At 44.0% G+C, this 19843-nt stretch overlaps 1 protein-coding gene across 1 annotated transcript in view; it reads left to right on the top strand.

The window, feature by feature from the left end:
* The first annotated feature begins 8122 nt into the window (after nucleotides 1-8122).
* ECH1 (enoyl-CoA hydratase 1) overlaps nucleotides 8123-19843 on the top strand; it is a 121747-nt gene continuing 110026 nt past the window's right edge. The window contains exon 1 of the mRNA XM_082263725.1: nucleotides 8123-8234. Within this exon, the coding sequence (XP_082119851.1) occupies nucleotides 8204-8234 (31 nt within the window). The 5' untranslated portion in view covers nucleotides 8123-8203. The remainder of the gene's footprint in view (nucleotides 8235-19843) is intronic.

Below are 19843 nucleotides of genomic sequence, written 5' to 3'. Positions count from 1 at the left end.
CCATGCGCATCATCCCCCAGGGCAGGTCCTTCATCTCCCGGTTGCTGCGGTTATTGCCAGGTCTTCCGGAGGGCGTCATCTCCCACTTGGATCCCCCTGCCAGGGCGGACCTGGCGATGTGGGTTGAGTTCCTGGAGAGCTGGAACGGCATCTCCATGTTCATCCCGCCCATCTCTTCCCAGTCCCCCGTGTTTTGGACGGATGCGGCCGCCAATACCGGGTTCGCAGCCATCTTTTGGGACTCGTGGTTCAGGGATAGTTGGCCGGCTGAGTCACTTGCCTTACCTGCTTTCCAGGAGACCTCAGCTTTGTTTGAGTTATATCCTATAGTGGCGGCAGCTGTCACTTGGGGTAGGTGCTGGTCAGGGATGGCAGTCAAGTGTTTTAGTGACAACAAGGCTGCCTGTGACATTATTAACAAAGGCCGGTCGTCATCCCTGACCATCATGAGGCTGGTTCGCAGGCTGACCTTGGTAGCAGCCAGTTTTTACTTTACTGTGAGCATATCCCGGGTCACTCCAACTTAGCCGCTGACGCTCTTTCCCGGTCTAAATTGCAGGTATTCTTCAACCTCCACCCGACGGCCGACAGATGCCCCAAGCGGACCCCGGAATTCGAGGAACTAGTCCTGGACTAGCCCGGATCGTGGCGCATGGGCGGGAGTTGGCCCGGATGGCTCTGTCATCTAACACCAGGAAGGCCTATGACCGAGCCATGTCCATCTTCCGAAGGTTTTCAGTGGAATTTGGGTTGGACGACCACTCAGTTCAGACAATGGTCGCCTTCGCTGCCTTTTGCCACCTCCAGCTTAAATTATCCGCCAGTACCATCAAGCTGTACCTGTCTGGTGTTCAACACCATGTCCTGACGCACCAGCCAAACTCATCACCTTTTCTCAGGGCATATCCATTAAAGAACCTCCTGAAGGGTATCGGTAAAGTGGATCACCATACCTCGGTCAGGCGGTTGCCTATAGATGGGGAGAAATTCCGGGCTCTCTCCGACTTGCTGGACACGGCCCCTTTTGAGCCATTCACGAATTCAGTGGTAAAAACCGCCATGTATCTGGCCTTCTATAGCTTTCTCAGGCCCGGGGAGTTTACGGTAGCTTCCTTAGCGGAGGGTCGCTCATGTCTCCTCAAACGAGATCTGGTCAAATGGGGGGATCACTATGTTTTGTCACTCCGGTGCTCCAAGACCAGGCAGGTGGGCCACCCCGTTACCATCCCTTTTTACCCATCGGGGAATCATTGGTGTCCAGTCAAAGTGCTGGACAATTTTGTGGCTCAGACCCTGAGCTCTCCCAGCCATGCTCCGCTTTTTACGCTGCTGGACGTTCCCCTCACCACGTCCAAATTCATATTCTATATCCGAACTCTATGCATCAGACTGGGTTGGGACCCTGCAGCGCATTCTGGCCACTCCTTCCGGATAGGCGCGGCATCAGCTGCCTCCGGGAACAACACGCCAGGCCACATCATCAAAAGGCTTGGTCGGTGGGAGTCTGACGCTTTCCAGGTTTATATTCCTCACCCAGAGAAGGAGTTAAGACTAGCTTTTTGTAGGCTTGTGACTTGAAGTTGTAATGAATAAAGTGTGTTGTTTGCTTCCTCTTTTGCCCTCTTTATTTACAGGCTACCCCCCTAACGTCGGTTCAGGCACACCACACCGACTTTCTAAACTAGGGTGTACGTTTAATTTACCGACCACAAGTGTTTGGCCGCAGGCCGGTATTTGTGGGAGGAGCTAGCGGGCTTTATAGCACCGCCCCTCCCCTATACCGGCCTGCTGCTGCTCGGCTCGTCACCCCACCCAACTTCACCCTTTTTCTTAAACCTCTTACCTTCGGGGTGCCCTCTTTATTTACAGGCTACCCCCCTAACGTCGGTTCAGGCACACCACACCGACTTTCTAAACTAGGGTGTACGTTTAATTTACCGACCACATATATATATATATATATATATATATATATATATAATCGAGAGAGCAAGAGAGAAGAATATCTGTTGCTCAAACACATGAAAACATTGCAGCTTACTAACATTGTTGAACATAAAAAGTAAATAGAAGCAAAACAAAAAAGCCAGCAAACACAATTGTCTTTAATAATTAAACAGTTCATACAATTAAAATGTATTCTTTTGTGTCAATAGCACCATCGTAGAATTTGAATGAATTCTACAATGCTGTTACATGACACTTGCTTTTCTTCTACACTTATGCCTATTTTTTGCGGCCACGCATTTCCCAGGCGTTGGTAAACTATTTTTTTAGGTCTGAGCATGCGTACATGTGCTGCTCCACAGTCGTAGGCTGTGGGAGAGATTTTTACTTTTCACACTTTTCAAGATATTTCTTTTTCCACATAATTTTTCTCAAAAAGTTTCAAAGCACAACATGTCCAAACATTGTACCCCATCTTTCAGAACAGTTTCAGTCATGCTATCATGCTCCAAACATTATTTACAGGAAAATAGTGGTACTTTTTTCATGACTACTTTTTTACTCCCTCGCTGCCGTAGATTCCCTTTAGTGAATTGTGTTTGCGGTTACGCTTTCCTGATCGTTATAGTGAATTCTGTTACGCAGTGTATTTGCGGTCGGTTCGCCGTAAAGTTCAAAAGAACGCCGATAAGCCGGAGTAGCGTTATATTTAATTAGGCCCTTTGTGTTGATCTATCACATAAAATCCCAATAAAATACAGTTACGTTTTTGGTTGTAACAGGACAAAATTTGAAACATTTTAATGGTTATGAATACTTTTTCAAGGCACTGTAGATCTACTACAGAACAAGTGTAGCAAAATCCAAATTACCCCTCCCTACCCTTCTCCATGAGTGCAGCCTACCAGGATAAATGCCTCAATCTAGCAATATGCACAGTGTGGTCCCGCTTGGAGCCGAACAGCCTTTATTCCAAGTGTTGTCATCCTCTTAGTGCACCACATTACTTCCTATCCCCCCCATGTACTCATGGTGGCCACAACTCTTCTCCTTATTTAACCACTTTACCACCGGAGGATTTTGCTGTCTTACGTCCAGGCCACTTTTTGCGATTCGGCACTGTGCGACTTTAACTGACAATTGCGCGGTCATGCAACGCTGTACCCAAACGAAATTTACGTCCTTTTTTCCCCACAAACAGAGCTTTCTTTTGGTTGTATTTGTTCACCTGTGCGATTTTCATTTTTTGCGATATTAATTAAAAAATGTGACAATTTTGAAAAAATAACAATATTTTTCTACTTTCACAGTTAAAAAATATCCAATATATTCCATTTTTGCCATATATTTAGGCCAAAATGTATTTAGCTACATGTCTTTGACAAAAAAATTCTCAATGAGCGTATTTTTAACTGCTTTATGACCGGAAGGTTTTACCCCATTCCTGACCAGGCCATATTTTGCGATTCGGCACTGCGTTACTTTAACAGACAATTGCGCGGTCGTGCAATGCTGTACCCAAATTTAATTCATGTCCTTTTTCCCCCCACAAATAGAGCTTTCTTTTGGTGGTATTTGATCACCTGTGCGATTTTTACTTTTTGCGCTATAAACAAAAAAAGAGCGACAATTTTGAAAAAATAACAAAATTTTTCAAATTTTTTTATATGAAATTCCGCCCCCAAAAATGTAAAAATCAAAATTTTTTATCATTTTAGGCCAATTTGTTTTCTGCTACATATTCTTGGTAATAAAAAATTGCAATAAGCGTATTTTGATTGGTTTGCCCAAAAGTTATTGCGTTTACTAACTAAGGGAAAGATTTCTGTCATTTTTGGTGTTTTTTTTTTTTTAACGAGTAATGGCGGCGATTTGCGATTTTTTTTGCGGGACTGCGACATTGCGGTGGACAGATCGGACCCTTGACTGACATTTTTGACACTTTTGGGGGTACCAGTGACATTACTACAGTAATCAGTGCTATACATATGCACTGTTACTGTAAAAATGACACTGGCAGGGAAGGGGTTAATATTTATTGGAGAGGGATGGGTTCATGTATGCCTGGCGCTTACTAACGTGTGTGGGGGGAGGTGACTGTGTGACACAAGGACAGATCGCAGGTTCAGCTATGCTGAACCCTGCAATCTGACCCTGCCTGTCACTTAGGAGATCCTCCCGCTTTGTTTACACAAGCGGGCGGATTTCTACACTAGATCCCTGACGATCGGGGGAGGGCGGCGGTGATCACCGCCGCTCCTCCCCTGGCCCGACTCCCGCTGTGACTGAATACAGCGGGAGCGAGCCTCTGGCCGAGAGAGGGGAATGTCTGGTGACGTAGGTCTACGTCGCCAGACGATAACGAGACACTGTGCCGCAGTACAGTCAATGTGACTGGTCGGCAAGTGGTTAAAGAGGAAGTAAACCCTCCTCAGGAAGTTGTACCTATAGGTAAGCCTATGTTAAGGCTTACCTATAGGTACTGTAAATATCTCCTAAACATGTACCGTTTAGGAGATATTTACATTTGATGCAGCCAGTGACGTCACTGGCGCATGCACTCTGAAGGAACGGCAGATCGTGCCGTTCCTTCAGAGCCCTGTGCCGTGACCGTCGGCTCCCGCGCGCGTGCGCGGGAGTGACGTCACCGCGGCTCCGGCCAATCAGATGGCCGGATGCCGCGATCCCGAAAGACGGGCGACTGTACATGTCGCCCGTCATAGAGGTAAGAGAGCGGCGCGGCGAGGGCTCGTTCTAAGGTAAGTATTTGATAATGAGCTAGTATGCGATGCATACTAGCTCATTATGTCTTTATCTTTCAGGATGTAAAGAAAAGAAAAAAAAAAAATTATCGGTTTACAACCTCTTTAAACAATGGTGTAGCACCCTCCTAGGTAGGTGCTAGAAGAGAGAAAATAATTTTTAGATCTTTCTGCTTAGCAGAGAAATTGTCAGGTAAATGCATGTACGCAGTCATCCCAATCTGCAAAAACTCATTTCAGGGAGGTGGCACTCTGCGACCCCCCCCACACACACAGCCGCGCCCTTCCTGCGCCGCCACGCCCTGTCCCTGACACAACTAGAGGATGATCAAATGAAATGGAATCAGAATACAGAAGTTTATTTCTTCTAGTAAAGATATTAAAGGAACAGTCTAACCACCATGACCATTTCAGTGATTTGAAGTGGTGATGGTGGTAGGAGTCAGAAAAACTGCACATGCTGGGATATTTACAGTTATGTGCTGGGGGATAGTTGCACCCCTAGCACATGTGACTTAGGCAGCCAGAAAATGTCATGTCCTTATTTATACATGTATGAACAAGGACATGACATATTATGACAAAACACAACTAGTTATTAAAAAACATAGTGAAACAATTTACACACGCTAATGCACATATCTTTTCTACTTATTTTGCAGACTGCTGGCGGTTACTGCTGGTGGTTACTGCTGGTGGGTAATGCTGGTGGTTACTGCTGGCGGGTAATGCTGGTCATGCGGGTAATGCTGGAGGAAGCAGCGGCTGCAGTGGAGAGCAGAGCCGCTGCTTCCTGTATGACTCCTGTCACAGGCGGAGGAGGGGTGCATTTCATATCACTCCACCTGTGACCTAGTCAGAACTATATAGGAAGCCTCGGCTCTGTCACTGACTGCAGACATCCTAAAGCCCCGTACACACGTACCGATCGTTGGCCGAACGATCGGCCGTCTTTTGTCCAGGGCTGTCGTGTCTGTTGAAAAGTGAAAAAGACTGCACAAGAATTTTGTCCGCCGACTGCAGAAGTGCTGTCGGCTGTCGGAAGCATCATACTAACAAGCCGAAAATCGGCCGATCGTTCGGCGGCCGAACATATTCGGCCGACAATCGGTACGTGTGTACGGGCCTTTTCGGCTTGTTAGTATAAAGGCCCGTACACACGTACCGATTGTCGGCCGAAAATGTTCGGCCGCCGAACGATCGGCCGATTTTCGGCTTGTTAGTATGATGCTTCCGACAGCCGAGAGCGCACTTTCGGCCGAAAAGAATCTGTCTTGCAAGCATTAAAATTTTTGTATGCCGACACCAGAACGGCCGATTGTTCGCCAGTCAGTACAGAATTCGACCGACAGACAGCAGATTTGCAAGACTGGGCATGCTCAGAAAAGAAAAAACACAGGGAAAGTTAACCATCACATGACATCACTTCTGCAGTCGGCTGTAGTCGGCGGACAAAATTCTTGTGCAGTCTTTTGCACTTTTCAACAGACACGACAGCCCTGGACAAAAGACGGCCGATCGTTCGGCCGATGATCGGTACGTGTGTACGGGGCTTTAGGGTCCTTTGACACAGGGCGGACCGTATTTTTTTTTCTACATGGACACGGATGACACTCTGGATTGTCCGTTCCGTATGTCCCTTTATCATCCCATCTGTTTGTGGATGATAAACAGAGATAATGTATGTCAACGGAATTGCCACTGACATCCGTTTTTGCATCCGTTCTGCTGACATCCGCAATCCCATTGACATGCATTATGTCCGTTTTTCATCCGCAATCGGATGGGATGAAAAACGGACATACGGACCGCCCGTGTGAAAGGACCCTTAGGATGTCTGATGTACGTAAAAATCTCCATAGGTGACACTTTAACCACTTCAGCCCCGGAAGATTTACCCCCCATCCTTCACGACCAGGTCATTTTTTGTGATACGGCACTGCGTTGTTTTAACTGACAATTGCGCAGTCGTGCAGCGGTGTATACAATTAGAATTGATGCCCTTTTTTCCAACAAATAGAGCTTTTTTTTTGGTGGTATTTGATCACCTCTGCGGTTTTATTTTTTAACAAAAAAAAAAAAAAGCGACAATTTTGAAAAAAAAAAATATTTTTTACTTTATGCTCCAAAAAAAAAAAAAAAAAACACATCTAATAAAAAAAATGTAAAAAATCGAATTTACATGAATGAGAGAAACGTCTACATTTGCTGGGATGGCAAGTGGTAAAGGTGCATTTTTAACCACTTGCCGACTGCCTAACAGCGATTTACATCGGCAGTCAGCCCCTCATAGGCAAAGTAACGTAGGTCTACGTCGCTAGCCTGTGAGGGTCTAGGGAGCGAGCGTGCGCCGCTGGAGGCGCGCTCCCGCTAGCTCACGGACCATCCCCGCGACCGATGTCCGCCGGTCACTCGCAATCGTTGGTTACACCGTGAGAAAGGCAGGTGGCTAATGTAAACCAAGCCGCCTGTCATTCTCCCTTGTGTAACAGCAGAGATCATACGGTCCTGCTATGTAGGACCATTGATCTCTGCTGTTACATGAAAAGCCACATCCAATCACAGTTAGAAGCACGCCCCTAGGGACACACTTAACCCCTCCTTCTCAAATAAAGTTAACCCCTTCCCTGCCAGTGTCATTTTTACAGTAACAGTGCATATGTATAGCACCGATTACTGTAGTAATGTCACTGGTAACCCCAAAAGTGTCAAAAATGTCAGTCAAGGGTCCGATCTGTCCGCCGCAATGTCGCAGTCCCGCAAAAAAAATTGCAGATCGCCACCATTACTCGTTAAAAAAAAAAAAAAACAATAAAAATGACAAAAATCTTTCCCTTAGTAAACGCAATAACTTTTGCGCAAACCAATCAAAAATCGCTTTTTGCGATTTTTTTTTTACCAAACATATGTAGCAGAAAACAAATTGGCCTAAAATGTTAAAAAATTGTGATTTTTACATTTGGGGGGGGGGGGGGGAATTTCATATAAAAAAATGTGAAAAATATTATTTTTGCAAAATTGTCGCTCTTTTTTTGTTTATAACGCATGATCAAAAAATCGCACAGGTGATCAAATACCACCAAAAGAATGCTCTGTTTGTGGGAAAAAAAGAATCTCAAATTTGTTTGGGTACAGCGTCGCACGACCGCGCAATTGTCCGTTAAAGTCACGCGGTGCCGAATCGCAAAATAGGCCCTGGTCAGGAAGGGGGTAAAATCTTCCGGGGCTTAAGTGGTTAAGCATGTGCCTAGTAAAAGGAAATGTTAATCAGGCTTATGAATAGATCCTGAGAATTCCATCCAGCATACAGAAGATGGAGCTGTATTCTCCAATGTCTGCACCTCAATCCTCCCATCCTCTGATCACTGGTCTATGTCCTTCCTGGAATCACCCTGTATGGCTGTCAGTGAGGGGGCGGATCCACCTGCCAGCCCCAAGATGGCGGCGCCCGGGCAGTGACCCGGAAGTGCCTTCGGTTGATGCAGTGAGCGGTAATGGCTGTGCTCAGGTGTCTCCTTCGTAGAGGTGGGTCACTAGAAGTCAGGGTGAAGGGTGTATGCAAAGTTCGTGGACTTCTATCTACACCTATTACTGCCTGGAAAGGTCGGCACTGCCGGTGTAGCAGGGAGAGTGCCTGTCGGTCAGTGTTTATATTGTTATCAGAGCCCTAGAAAAGGGGCGGAAAGTGTATCTGCCGACTGCGCCTGCGCAATAGTTAGGGCTGGGAAGCCCACCTGACAGATCAGCTTGCTGTAAATCGAAGCAGGCTGCCTCAATCGAATACCTATCTGAGGCTTACAGTGCAACTAATGTTACAAAAGAAAACAAATCTGTGGACAGGCAGGGTTTTGTATTGCAGAAATGATATGCAGTAAAATAAAAGACACCTATCTGCTTGTTTGCAAACCCTCTTGTGAATGTACACTGAGCTGCGCATGCACAGCTCTGTTTACTTCAGCCCTACCGCCTCATCCCCTAAGCATGGGTCCATGTGTATTAGATGCGGGAACCAGCATGATTCTAGTGCAGGTTCCCCGCATTGCATCGACGGCCCCCCCCCCCCCCCCCCACAGGCAGTTCACACTGCCCTCAGCGGGGGTCAATACAAAGATAATGACACCCCAGATCAGTTTGCAGATCGCAGTGTGGACTGTGAATGCGGACAGGAATCGGATCGCATGGGTGTTCCGATTGCAGTGCGGGGGAAAAAAAAGGTTCCTGCACCTTTTTTATGCAAGTCCAATGCAAGTTCAGCTATACAACTGTGTGGCTGGATTTGCATTTGGACAGACATCGCATGTGATCTGCACAGCGAAGCGGATGTGATGTTTGACATCGCATATGTGTGAACCCAGGCTAAAACCGAACACGTATAACACAGGTGACATACAATGAGGGGAAATCTCTAACGGCTTGTTTACAGTGGCGTCGCCCTCCAGACAGTGGTCTGCGGTGGATCGTTTTTCAGAGGGTGTTTGATAGTGGTTATGCACGCTATGTGCTTTGCAGTGCTGTGCTTCCATTCATTGTGAATGCGCTTTAAAAACACTTGTACTGAGCTATGCTGCACTGTGGGAAAATGCAGCCTGCCCTGGTTTTATATGCGTTTGTCCCATTTTGAACGCATATGTCAGTGAATGCTGTACATTGCAGTGCACAGTGTTGTGTGAATGCATCCTAATGGAGCCCAGGGTAGCAGTAAAAAGCCAAAAGGGCATTGAATCTTTTCTCAACCTTTCCAAAACCAAGAGACAGGACATACACTATTTCAAAATTGTTTCCAAGTTTGTCTTTTTTTTAAATATGTAGCTTCAGTGAAAATATTAATCAGTGATCCTGCCAATATTGATCCCTGTTTAGGTACTTCCCTGCTATCCCAACTATGCACCCTGTCAGATGAGCCCCTCTTTTCGACAAGTGGCCAGCTTTAGGCCCCTTTCACATGAGCAGCGCACTCGGCGGACTCCGTTTTTCTCAGCGGGGATCGTCCGCCGATCCCCGTTGAGCAGGCGGATGACCGCTCTGTCTCTGCTTACTTTGCAGAGACGGAGCTGTCAATGCCCCGCTCTCCTCTATGGGAGATCAGATGAAAACAGACCGTCTGTCTGTTTTCATCCGATCCGATCCTCCAGATGGATGGAAATAGGGTTTCCATTCGTGCAAATTTCACGGACAGGATCGAATAGCAGCGAGTGTCCGCGTAGAGGTCTCTGCTGACATCCGCTGCTCCATAGAGGTACATGGAGCATCCGATCAGGTCCGCCTGGAAAACTGACAGGCGGACCGGATCAGAAAGCCCGCGTGAAAGGGGCCTTACACTCCCCTGACCCCACACTTTACGAACACCAGGTGAATTGTATTCTTACGTTTTTCTTTTCTGAGCAGATATCTATGTTTGCCTTTGCATGTATTTTCTCAAACTGACTTCTAAATGGGAGGATCTGCCTTTATTATCATCACCTGATATGCCTAGTGTTAAGGCCCGTACACACGTACCGATTGTCGGCCGTAAAGATTTGACCGATTGTAGGCTTGTTAGTATGATGCTTCCGACAGCCGACAGCGCACTTTCGGCCGAACAGAATCTGTCGTGCAAGCATTAAAATTTTTGAATGCCGACACCAGAACGGCCGATTGTTCGCCAGTCAGTACAGAATTCGGCCGACAGACAACAGATTTGCAAGACTGGGCATGCTCAGAAAAGAAAAAACACAGGGAAAGTTAACCATCACATGACATCACTTCTGTAGTCAGCGGACAAAATTCTTGTGCAGTCTTTTGCACTTTTCAACAGACACGACAGCCCGGGACAAAAGACGGTCGATCGTTCGGCCGACGATCGGTACGTGTGTACGGGGCTTTAGAATAGGAACCCTGTATAAATATTTGCCAGCACACCACAGCTCTTAAAATAAGGAAGAACAGTTTTTTTTTTTTTTTTTTTTTAATTGAAGAAAAATCACATTACAAAAAAGTGCAAAGGTTTCGGAACCTGACGAAGGGGCACTGCGTGGCTCCGGAACGTTGCGTTTTTATGTAATGTGATTTTTCTTCAACAAAAAGGGTTTGGACCATTTTGAAGATCCTTGGTGTGCTGGCAAATATTTATACAGTGTCGTTCATGCTGTACAATGGGAATATGGACAGGTATGGGAACAGGGGCACTGGCCAAATACCTTTAACATTAAAGAGTCTCAAGCCTGGTACACACCACTAATTTTTTTTTTTTTAACCCAGCGGGTTGAATGTGACGGCTCCAATGTTAGTACAGCGATCTCTCCTGCTGTGCTAACGGGGCGCCCCCGTCAGAGCACTCTGATCAGCGCTTTCAGCCATTGGCTGAGAGTGATGATCGGGAGATGGTCGGCTGCTGGTTTTCCAGCATGCTCGTCCGACAGAAAACCGGCTTCCACACATGAGCCGAATGCCTGACGTTTTTTATTGAACCGGCCAGTGTCTCCCAACATTCGACCCATGTGTACTAGGCTTTAGTGAGTACACCCCCCCCCCCCCCAAAAGAAAAATAAATAAAAACCTTTATTGCAGGAGATGCTTTCAATTTGACTGCAGGCTTTGTGAAGACTTTAAGAATAAAGCCCCGTACACACGTAGCGATTGTCGGCCGTAAATATTCAGCCGCCGAACGATCGGCCGATTGTCGGCTTGTTATTATGATACAACCGACTCCGACTTTTTGGCCGAACAGAATCGGGTGTGCAAGGCATTAAAATATTTCAGGGGGTGTGTGTGATCCCTGCGCTGTCTGAGGTGGCCAGAGACTCCCTGCTGCAGCGCCACTAGGACTGATACTAAAGCAGTAAATGATATAATTAAAGGGGTAGTGGTGCGCTTCAGGGATCAGCTCTAATGGATCTCTATTTGGGTTGGTGGCAGTGGTGTGTACAAATCTTGCTTTAAAGGTGCTCCGCGTGATAAATATAATATTTATATTTTTAAAATAATTAGGTGATGAAAGTGCAGGTGTGTCAATCAAATCAGTAAATATCAAGGTTTTTCTTAAAATAAATAAATATATGAGTACGGTGTGTATCAATAGATAAATAAATAAATAAATAAATATCAGAATGCTACTTCTTTACCAGTGAAAATAAATTATATAAATCCAGTGTTGGTCTTCAATCTGATTCATAAACAGTAAAACAAATATATATTGTGCTCAAAATAAAGTGCTACATGCAATTTTCTATTAAAACGGTGCTAGAAAAGATATCTGTGAATAGTTCGATTGTAATCCTTCAAATACCAATATTTAAATGAGATAGTCCAAAAGAAAAAAATTATATAGAGAACATCCAAAATAGCTTGTGTGAATACGTTCCTCGCTTATATCCGTGCTTCACTCATGCAATTAAGTGACTATGATCTCCTTCACCTTGTGTGTCACCTCTGAGTGTTCTAGCCTCTCACCTTATAGGCAAGATCAATTTGCCTTTGGTATCTATCCAAGCTCAACGATAGACTCAATTTCTCTCAATCCGGATCCTTTCTTACTTAATGGAGCTGCTTTCTTGGATCCCTCTAAGTGTTTGTCTTGATCGTTTTTAGTACTATCCTCTTTGTCCGATCTTTAGTGTGCCTCAGAGACAAAGACTATTCATGGTGCAGTATATCCAAATCATTTATTAAAATATAAAGATTTACACTTACAATTTAGGCATGATACTTCAGCATGTAAACAAAAAACCAGCCGCCGCTGTGGAGATCGGGCTCCGTTGTAACGTCACTTCCGGCTCCTCCTACGCGTTACGTCACAAGGTCACGTGACTTCCTCAGGGAGTCACGTGACCTCGTGACGTAACGCGTAGGAGGAGCCGGAAGTGACGTTACAACGGAGCCCGATCTCCACAGCGGCGGCTGGTTTTTTGTTTACATGCTGAAGTATCATGCCTAAATTGTAAGTGTAAATCTTTATATTTTAATAAATGATTTGGATATACTGCACCATGAATAGTCTTTGTCTCTGAGGCACACTAAAGATCGGACAAAGAGGATAGTACTAAAAACGATCAAGACAAACACTTAGAGGGATCCAAGAAAGCAGCTCCATTAAGTAAGAAAGGATCCGGATTGAGAGAAATTGAGTCTATCGTTGAGCTTGGATAGATACCAAAGGCAAATTGATCTTGCCTATAAGGTGAGAGGCTAGAGCACTCAGAGGTGACACACAAGGTGAAGGAGATCATAGTCACTTAATTGCATGAGTGAAGCACGGATATAAGCGAGGAACGTATTCACACAAGCTATTTTGGATGTTCTCTATATAATTTTTTTCTTTTGGACTATCTCATTTAAATATTGGTATTTGAAGGATTACAATCGAACTATTCACAGATATCTTTTCTAGCACCGTTTTAATAGAAAATTGCATGTAGCACTTTATTTTGAGCACAATATATATTTGTTTTACTGTTTATGAATCAGATTGAAGACCAACACTGGATTTATATAATTTATTTTCACTGGTAAAGAAGTAGCATTCTGATATTTATTTATTTATTTATCTATTGATACACACCGTACTCATATATTTATTTATTTTAAGAAAAACCTTGATATTTACTGATTTGATTGACACACCTGCACTTTCATCACCTAATTATTTTAAAAATATAAATATTATATTTATCACGCGGAGCACCTTTAAAGCAAGATTTGTACACACCACTGCCACCAACCCAAATAGAGATCCATTAGAGCTGATCCCTGAAGCGCACCACTACCCCTTTAATTATTGCATTAAAATATTTGTTGGCCGAAACCAGAACGGCCGATTGTTCGCCAGTCAGTACAGAATTCGGCCGACAAACAGCCGATTAGCAAGACTGGGCATGCTCAGAAAAGAAAAAATACACGGAAAGTTAACCATCACATGACATCACTTCTGCAGTCGGCTGTTGTTGGCCGACAAAATTCATGTGCAGTCTTTTGCAGTTTTCAGCCGACAGGACAGCACCGGACAAAAGACGGCCGATCGTTCGGCCGACATTCGGTACGTGTGTACGGGGTTTAAGAAGCAAGCCAGTCACACAATCAGGAAACAAGGTTTTCAATACACAGATAATATGCAGAATGCCCCTGGTTTGCTATATTACATGGGAGCAACATATGAATGCCTACTCACATGTACACTATATTACCAAAAGTATTGAGACGCCTGCTTTTACACACACATGAACTTTAATGGCATCCCAGTCTTAGTCCGTGGGGTTCAATATTGAGTTGGCCCACCCTTTGCAGCTACTGCAGCAACTCTTCTGGGAAGGCTATCCACAAGGTTTAGGAGTGTGTCTATGGGAATGTTTGACCATTGTTCTAGAAACACATTTGTGAGATCAGGAGCTGATGTGGATGAAAAGGCCTGGCTCCCAGTCTCTGCTCTTTTGTATCCCAAAGGTGTTCTATCAGGTTGAGGTCAGGACTCTGTGCAGGGCCAATCAAGTTCCTCCACCCCAAACTTGCTCATGCATGTCTTTATGGACCTTCCTGTGTGCACTGGTCCAAATCATTTGGTGGAGGGGGATTATGATGTGGGGTTGTTTTTTCAGGGGTTAGGCATCAGCATACCAAGACATTTTGGACAATTTTATACTCCCAACTTTGTGGGAACAGTTTGGGGATGACCCCTTGCTGTTCCAAAATTACTGTGCACCAGTGCACAAATCAAGGTCCATAAAGACATGAATGACCCCGAAAGAACACCTTTGGGATCAGTTAGAGCAGAGACTGTGAGCCAGCCCTTCCCGGAACACATCAGTGCCTGACCTCACAAATGCGCTTCTGGAAGAATGGTCAAACATTCCAATAGACACTCCTAAACCTTGTGGACAGCCTTCCCAGAAGAGTTGAAGCTATTATAGCTGCAAAGGGTGGGCCAACTCAATATTGAACCCTACAGACTAAGACTGTGTGTAAAGGCAGGTATCCCGATACTTTTGGTAATATAGTGTATGTGTTGCGACATTCGCATAGAAACACACCTGCTCCATATGTGGTGCATTACAATACTATTCGTTGTGAATGCAATGTACAATGCATTGGATGCAATCCAATGTATTGTGCAATAGAGCAGCTTTTCTCCACCTTTTTTCAGTTGCGGCAACCTTTAAAAGTATGCAAAATCTCAAGGCACCCCAGTTTCAAAATGTAAAAAGTTTAACCACTTGCTGACCGCCCGCCGCAGTTTTACTGTGGCAGGCTGGCTTGGCTGCACGAACTTACGTAGTACTACTTGGCAGCGTGGATGCCGATCCACGGGGCTGGCGGCACCGATTGCCGCTGGCCACCCGCGATCGCTCTTTGCTGAGAGGGAAGAACGGTCAGCTGTTGTAAACACAGCCGACTGTTCTTTTCTCTGAAATGATCACAGAGCACCTGTGATCCTTCTATATAGGATCATTATGGTCATTTCACAAGCCCCCCCCTCCACAGTTAGTAAACACTCCCCTAGGCTTACATTTAACCCTTTGATCACCCACTAGGTTAACCCCTTCCCTGCCAGTGTCATTATTACAGTAACAGTGCATATTTTTAGCGCTGATTACTGTAGTCCCCCCAAAAGTGTCAGGGGTCCGATCTGTCCGCCGCAATGTCGCAGTCCCACTAAAAATGACAGATCGCCGCCATTACTAGTAAAAAATGACAAATCTTTCTCCTAGTTTGTAGACGCAATAACTTTTGTGCAAACCAATCAAAATAAATAATATTGCGATTTCTCTTAAAAAAAAAAAAAAATATGTAACAGAATACAAATTATGAAAATACTAATTATAAAAGTATGAAAAAATTTTTTTTTTTTTTTTAGGGAATGTTATATAGCAGAATGTGAAAAAAAAATATATATATATATATTTTTTTTTTTTTTCAGAATTTCGCTCTATTTTTTTTTATAGGGCAAAAAAATAAAAATTGCACAGGTGATCAAATACCACCAAAATAAAGCTCTATTTGTGGGGAAAAAAGGACATAAGGTACAGCGTCGCACGACCGCACAATTTTACTTTAATGTAACGCAGTGCCGAATCGCAAACAATGGCCTGGTCATTAGGGGGGCAATTCCTTCCGGTCCAGACATGGTTAAAGGATTAGTGTGGGATTTAAAAAAACTAACATATATAGTGAGAGGAAATAGTATTTGATCCCCTGCTGATTTTGTATGTTTGCCTACTGACAAATGATCTGTTTTTATAATTTTTTTAGTAGGTTTATTTTAAGAGTGAGAGACAATAACAACAAAAATACCCAGAAAAACAAATTTCAAAAAAGTTATGAATTGATTTGCATTTAATGAGTGAAATAAGTATTTTATCCCTTATCAATCGGCAAGATTTATGGCTCCCAGGTGTTTTTTATACAGGTAATGAGCTGAGATTAGGAGCACTCTCTTAAAGGGAGTGTATAAAAGACCCCTGTCCACAGAAACAAATCAGTCAGATTCCAATCTCTCCACCATGGCCAAGACCAAAGAGCTGTCCAAGGATGTCGGGGACAAGATTGTAGACCTACACAAGGCTGGAATGGGCTACAAGACTAATGTGAAGCAGCTTGGTGAGAGGGTGACGACATATGGTGAAATTATTTGCAAATAGAAGAAACACAAAATACCTGTTCTCCCTCGTTCTGGGGCTCCATGCAGGATCTCACATCGTGGAGTTTTACGGATCATGAGAACGATGATGAATCAGCCCAGAACTACACGGGAAAATATTGTCAGTGATCTCAAGGCAGCTGGGACCATAGTCCCCAAGAAAACATTTGGTAACACACTATGCCATGAAGGTCTGAAATCCTGCAGCGCCCGCAAGGTCCCCCTGCTCAGGAAAGCACATGTACAGGCCCATCTGAAGCTTTCTAATTATCATCTGAATGATTCAGAGGAGAACTTGCAGTGTTTGGAGAAGGAGGAATGCTGCCTATGACCCCCAACAACACCATCCCCGTCAAACATGGAGGTGGAAACATTATGCTTTGGAGGTGTTTTTCTGCTAAGGGGACAGGACAACTTCACCGCATCAAAGGGACGATGGACGGGGCCATGTACTGTCAAATCTTGGGTAAGAACCTCCTTCCCTCAGCCAGGGCATTGAAAATGGGTCGGGGATGGGTATTCCAGCATGACAATGACTCAAAACACACGGCCAAGGCAACAAAGGAGTGGCTTAAGAAGAAGCACAATAAGGTCCTGGAGTGGCCTAGCCAGTATCCAGACCTTAATTCCATACAAAATATGTGGAGGGAGCTAAAGGTTCAAGTTTCCAAACGTCAGCCTCAAAACCTTAATGGCTTGGAGAAGATCTGCAAAGAGCACTCCTCCTGAGATGTGTGCAAACCTGGTTGCCAAATACAAGAAACGTCTGACCTCTGTGATTGCCAGCAAGGGTTTTGCCACCAAGTACTAAGTCATGTTTTGCTAAGGGGTCAAATACTTATTTCAGTCATTAAAATGCAGGTCAATTTATAACTTTTTTGAAATGTGTTTTTCTGGATTTTGTGTTGTTCCATCTGTCACTGTTAAAATAAACCTACCATTAACATTTTAGACTGATTATATTTTTTCTTTGTCAGTGGGCAAACCTACAAAATAAGCAGGGGATCAAATACTTTTTCCCCCCACTGTTTGCTCACCTCCATGCTGCAGCATTGGTGTAATGCTGTAGCTGTCTTATCCCATCTCTAAGCCTGAGAATATAGTGAGCACATGATCGCTCAGTTCTTGGAATCGGAGCGAAGAGCAGTGACTGTCAGTTACTGCTCTCCACTCTGTCCCCAAGCAATTATTAGAAAAGGGGAGGGCGAAGCTTGCTTCAGCTCTCAGCCAAGCACTGAAATAGAAAAGGGGGGATTTCATTAACACGAATAATAAAATGGTTTGTGTAAATCTATTATTATATACTGTATAGTCATAGAAGGTCACTTGGAAGTCAGTGTCATTAGTGACATGCTGTCTCACACTGGCGCTCAGCAGTCAGACATGTTATTATTGCTGTAGATATGCAGCCTGGCACTCTGACCTCTTCTCTGCTTCCTACACTGAACTTTAGCCGAGGGACACACTTGGCTCGTTAACTGCACAAATACCGTCATTTGTCCGATCCAGCAGCCACTAACAAGGAGAAGAACGGTAAACCTCTTTCTTCATGCAGGCACTTCAATATATTATATGAAGATATTCTATAGATGAATCTATCCTAGATCCTTACAGTTTTAGTCCTAAGAACCCATTAATGTGTGTGTGTGTGTGTGTGTGTGTGTGTATTGTAGATTTGATAAAGCTACTTAGCTACACAACAGCTGATCTTTGCACTGTGTGATTTACAGTATATACGAAATCCAGCGTAAAGGTGGAGCTGTTGTCTAAAGGAACCCACTAAGTTCTTTTTTATTTCTTTTAAAACTGAAGTTTAGGTATGCCAAATTTTACATATTTACATTGACACAGATTGGTCCAATGTAAGTATTTATGTGCCATAGCAGTAAGATCCCCATGGAAGCTTAAAATCACTGTAGTAAACACTGCTACTACAGTTGCTGCTAGCTTCTGGGTCCTGTGATGAGCGATGCCTTCCTGCCTATTGGACAACGGGGCTCACTTGCTTGGCGCCATACAGAGAACACTTTACATTTTCTCAAGAATGCAGTGTTCTCTGATTGCATAAAGTGGGGAGTCACTGTAATAGCAATGTCTACTATATTGATTTCCAGCTTCCTCAGGATTCCACAGGTAAGGCAATACATGCTTACATTGGTCCAAGCTGCACATACTGTATGTAACTATGTAAAAATATCTATACCTGGAACTCATAAAAGTGGAAAAGTGACTGGTAATTGAGGCCCACAGTTATATGGCCTCATCCAGTAAAGAGTTCTTGATAACTCTTATGCTTGGTAATTTCCAAAAGACAAGGTTCCCTTTATGTTTATTTTCTCTGCTGACCAATTAACAGTGACAGGGTTTGGGATAAACTCTAGAACACTGTGTAGGCTGCTTGCAATAGTTACTCTTTATTCGCACAGTTACATTTATATTTTCTCTTATGTCCTCCGACAGTCGCCGCCTCTTCATATTCGTCACAATGGGGTATTAGACTTTGCTCCGAAGGAGTAGCTAGGCAACAGAATATGTTAACATTAAAGCTTTTAACATATCCCACCCTCAAGGGGTGGTCCCCTCAGTCAATACCCTCCTACTTCCTGCAACCATATCTCAGTTTCAATGTCTAGCTTGAACGAAAAAAATGGTGCTAACCAAAAAGACCTGCGCAAAGGATATTATTTGACACCAGGGACTTCTCATTCAATTAGTGAGATAAATTATAAATTAATTATAAATTATAGTAAATTAACTACCGGGAATTGCTTCCACACTGCGAGCTGCAATCTGAACGTAAAAACGTGAATAATTAATAGCAAAGGTGATAACTGCGCTCAGCATTAAAAGTGCTATAGGTGCATTAATAAAAAGTGCTATAAGTGCATCAATGCATTAGTGATTGTTCACAATCAATAAATATGCAAAATACAATGGTGTATAAATGAATAAATAAATAAATATTGGCATTCATTGGGCTAAAAAAGTCCTTAAAGTGCTCTGTGCGACTGTGCAAATCTAAATCTTCAGCAATCTTGGATTAGATGGGAACCTCCACCACAAACACCTCCACCCAGTGGTCAGATGATATACTCCTTACCAGAATGCGATGACCCCTTAATTACAGGGGGTCAAACCCGGCATATCACTCCACATTGGCTCAAGGTTATCCTCATCACTGTTATCGCCTCAAAGAATTTTGCCCGAATGCTTTAACAAGGTTCCGGATCTCCGGACTGTCCAGAGAAGTCTCAGGCAGAGGGTAATGCTGGTAGAGCCCACAGACAGATGCTCAGCTACACTGAGAGACACAGAGATCAAGGGGTCATCGCATTCTGGTAAGGAGTATATCATCTGACCACTGGGTGGAGGTGTTTGTGGTGGAGGTTCCCATCTAATCCAAGATTGCTGAAGATTTAGATTTGCACAGTCGCACAGAGCACTTTAAGGACTTTTTTAGCCCAATGAATGCCAATATTTATTTATTCATTTATACACCATTGTATTTTGCATATTTATTGATTGTGAA

Source organism: Pelophylax lessonae (assembly GCF_965119305.1).
Source record: "Pelophylax lessonae genome assembly, chromosome: 7".
Lineage (NCBI taxonomy): Eukaryota > Metazoa > Chordata > Amphibia > Anura > Ranidae > Pelophylax > Pelophylax lessonae.
This window is presented reverse-complemented; position numbering and strand designations above follow the sequence as displayed.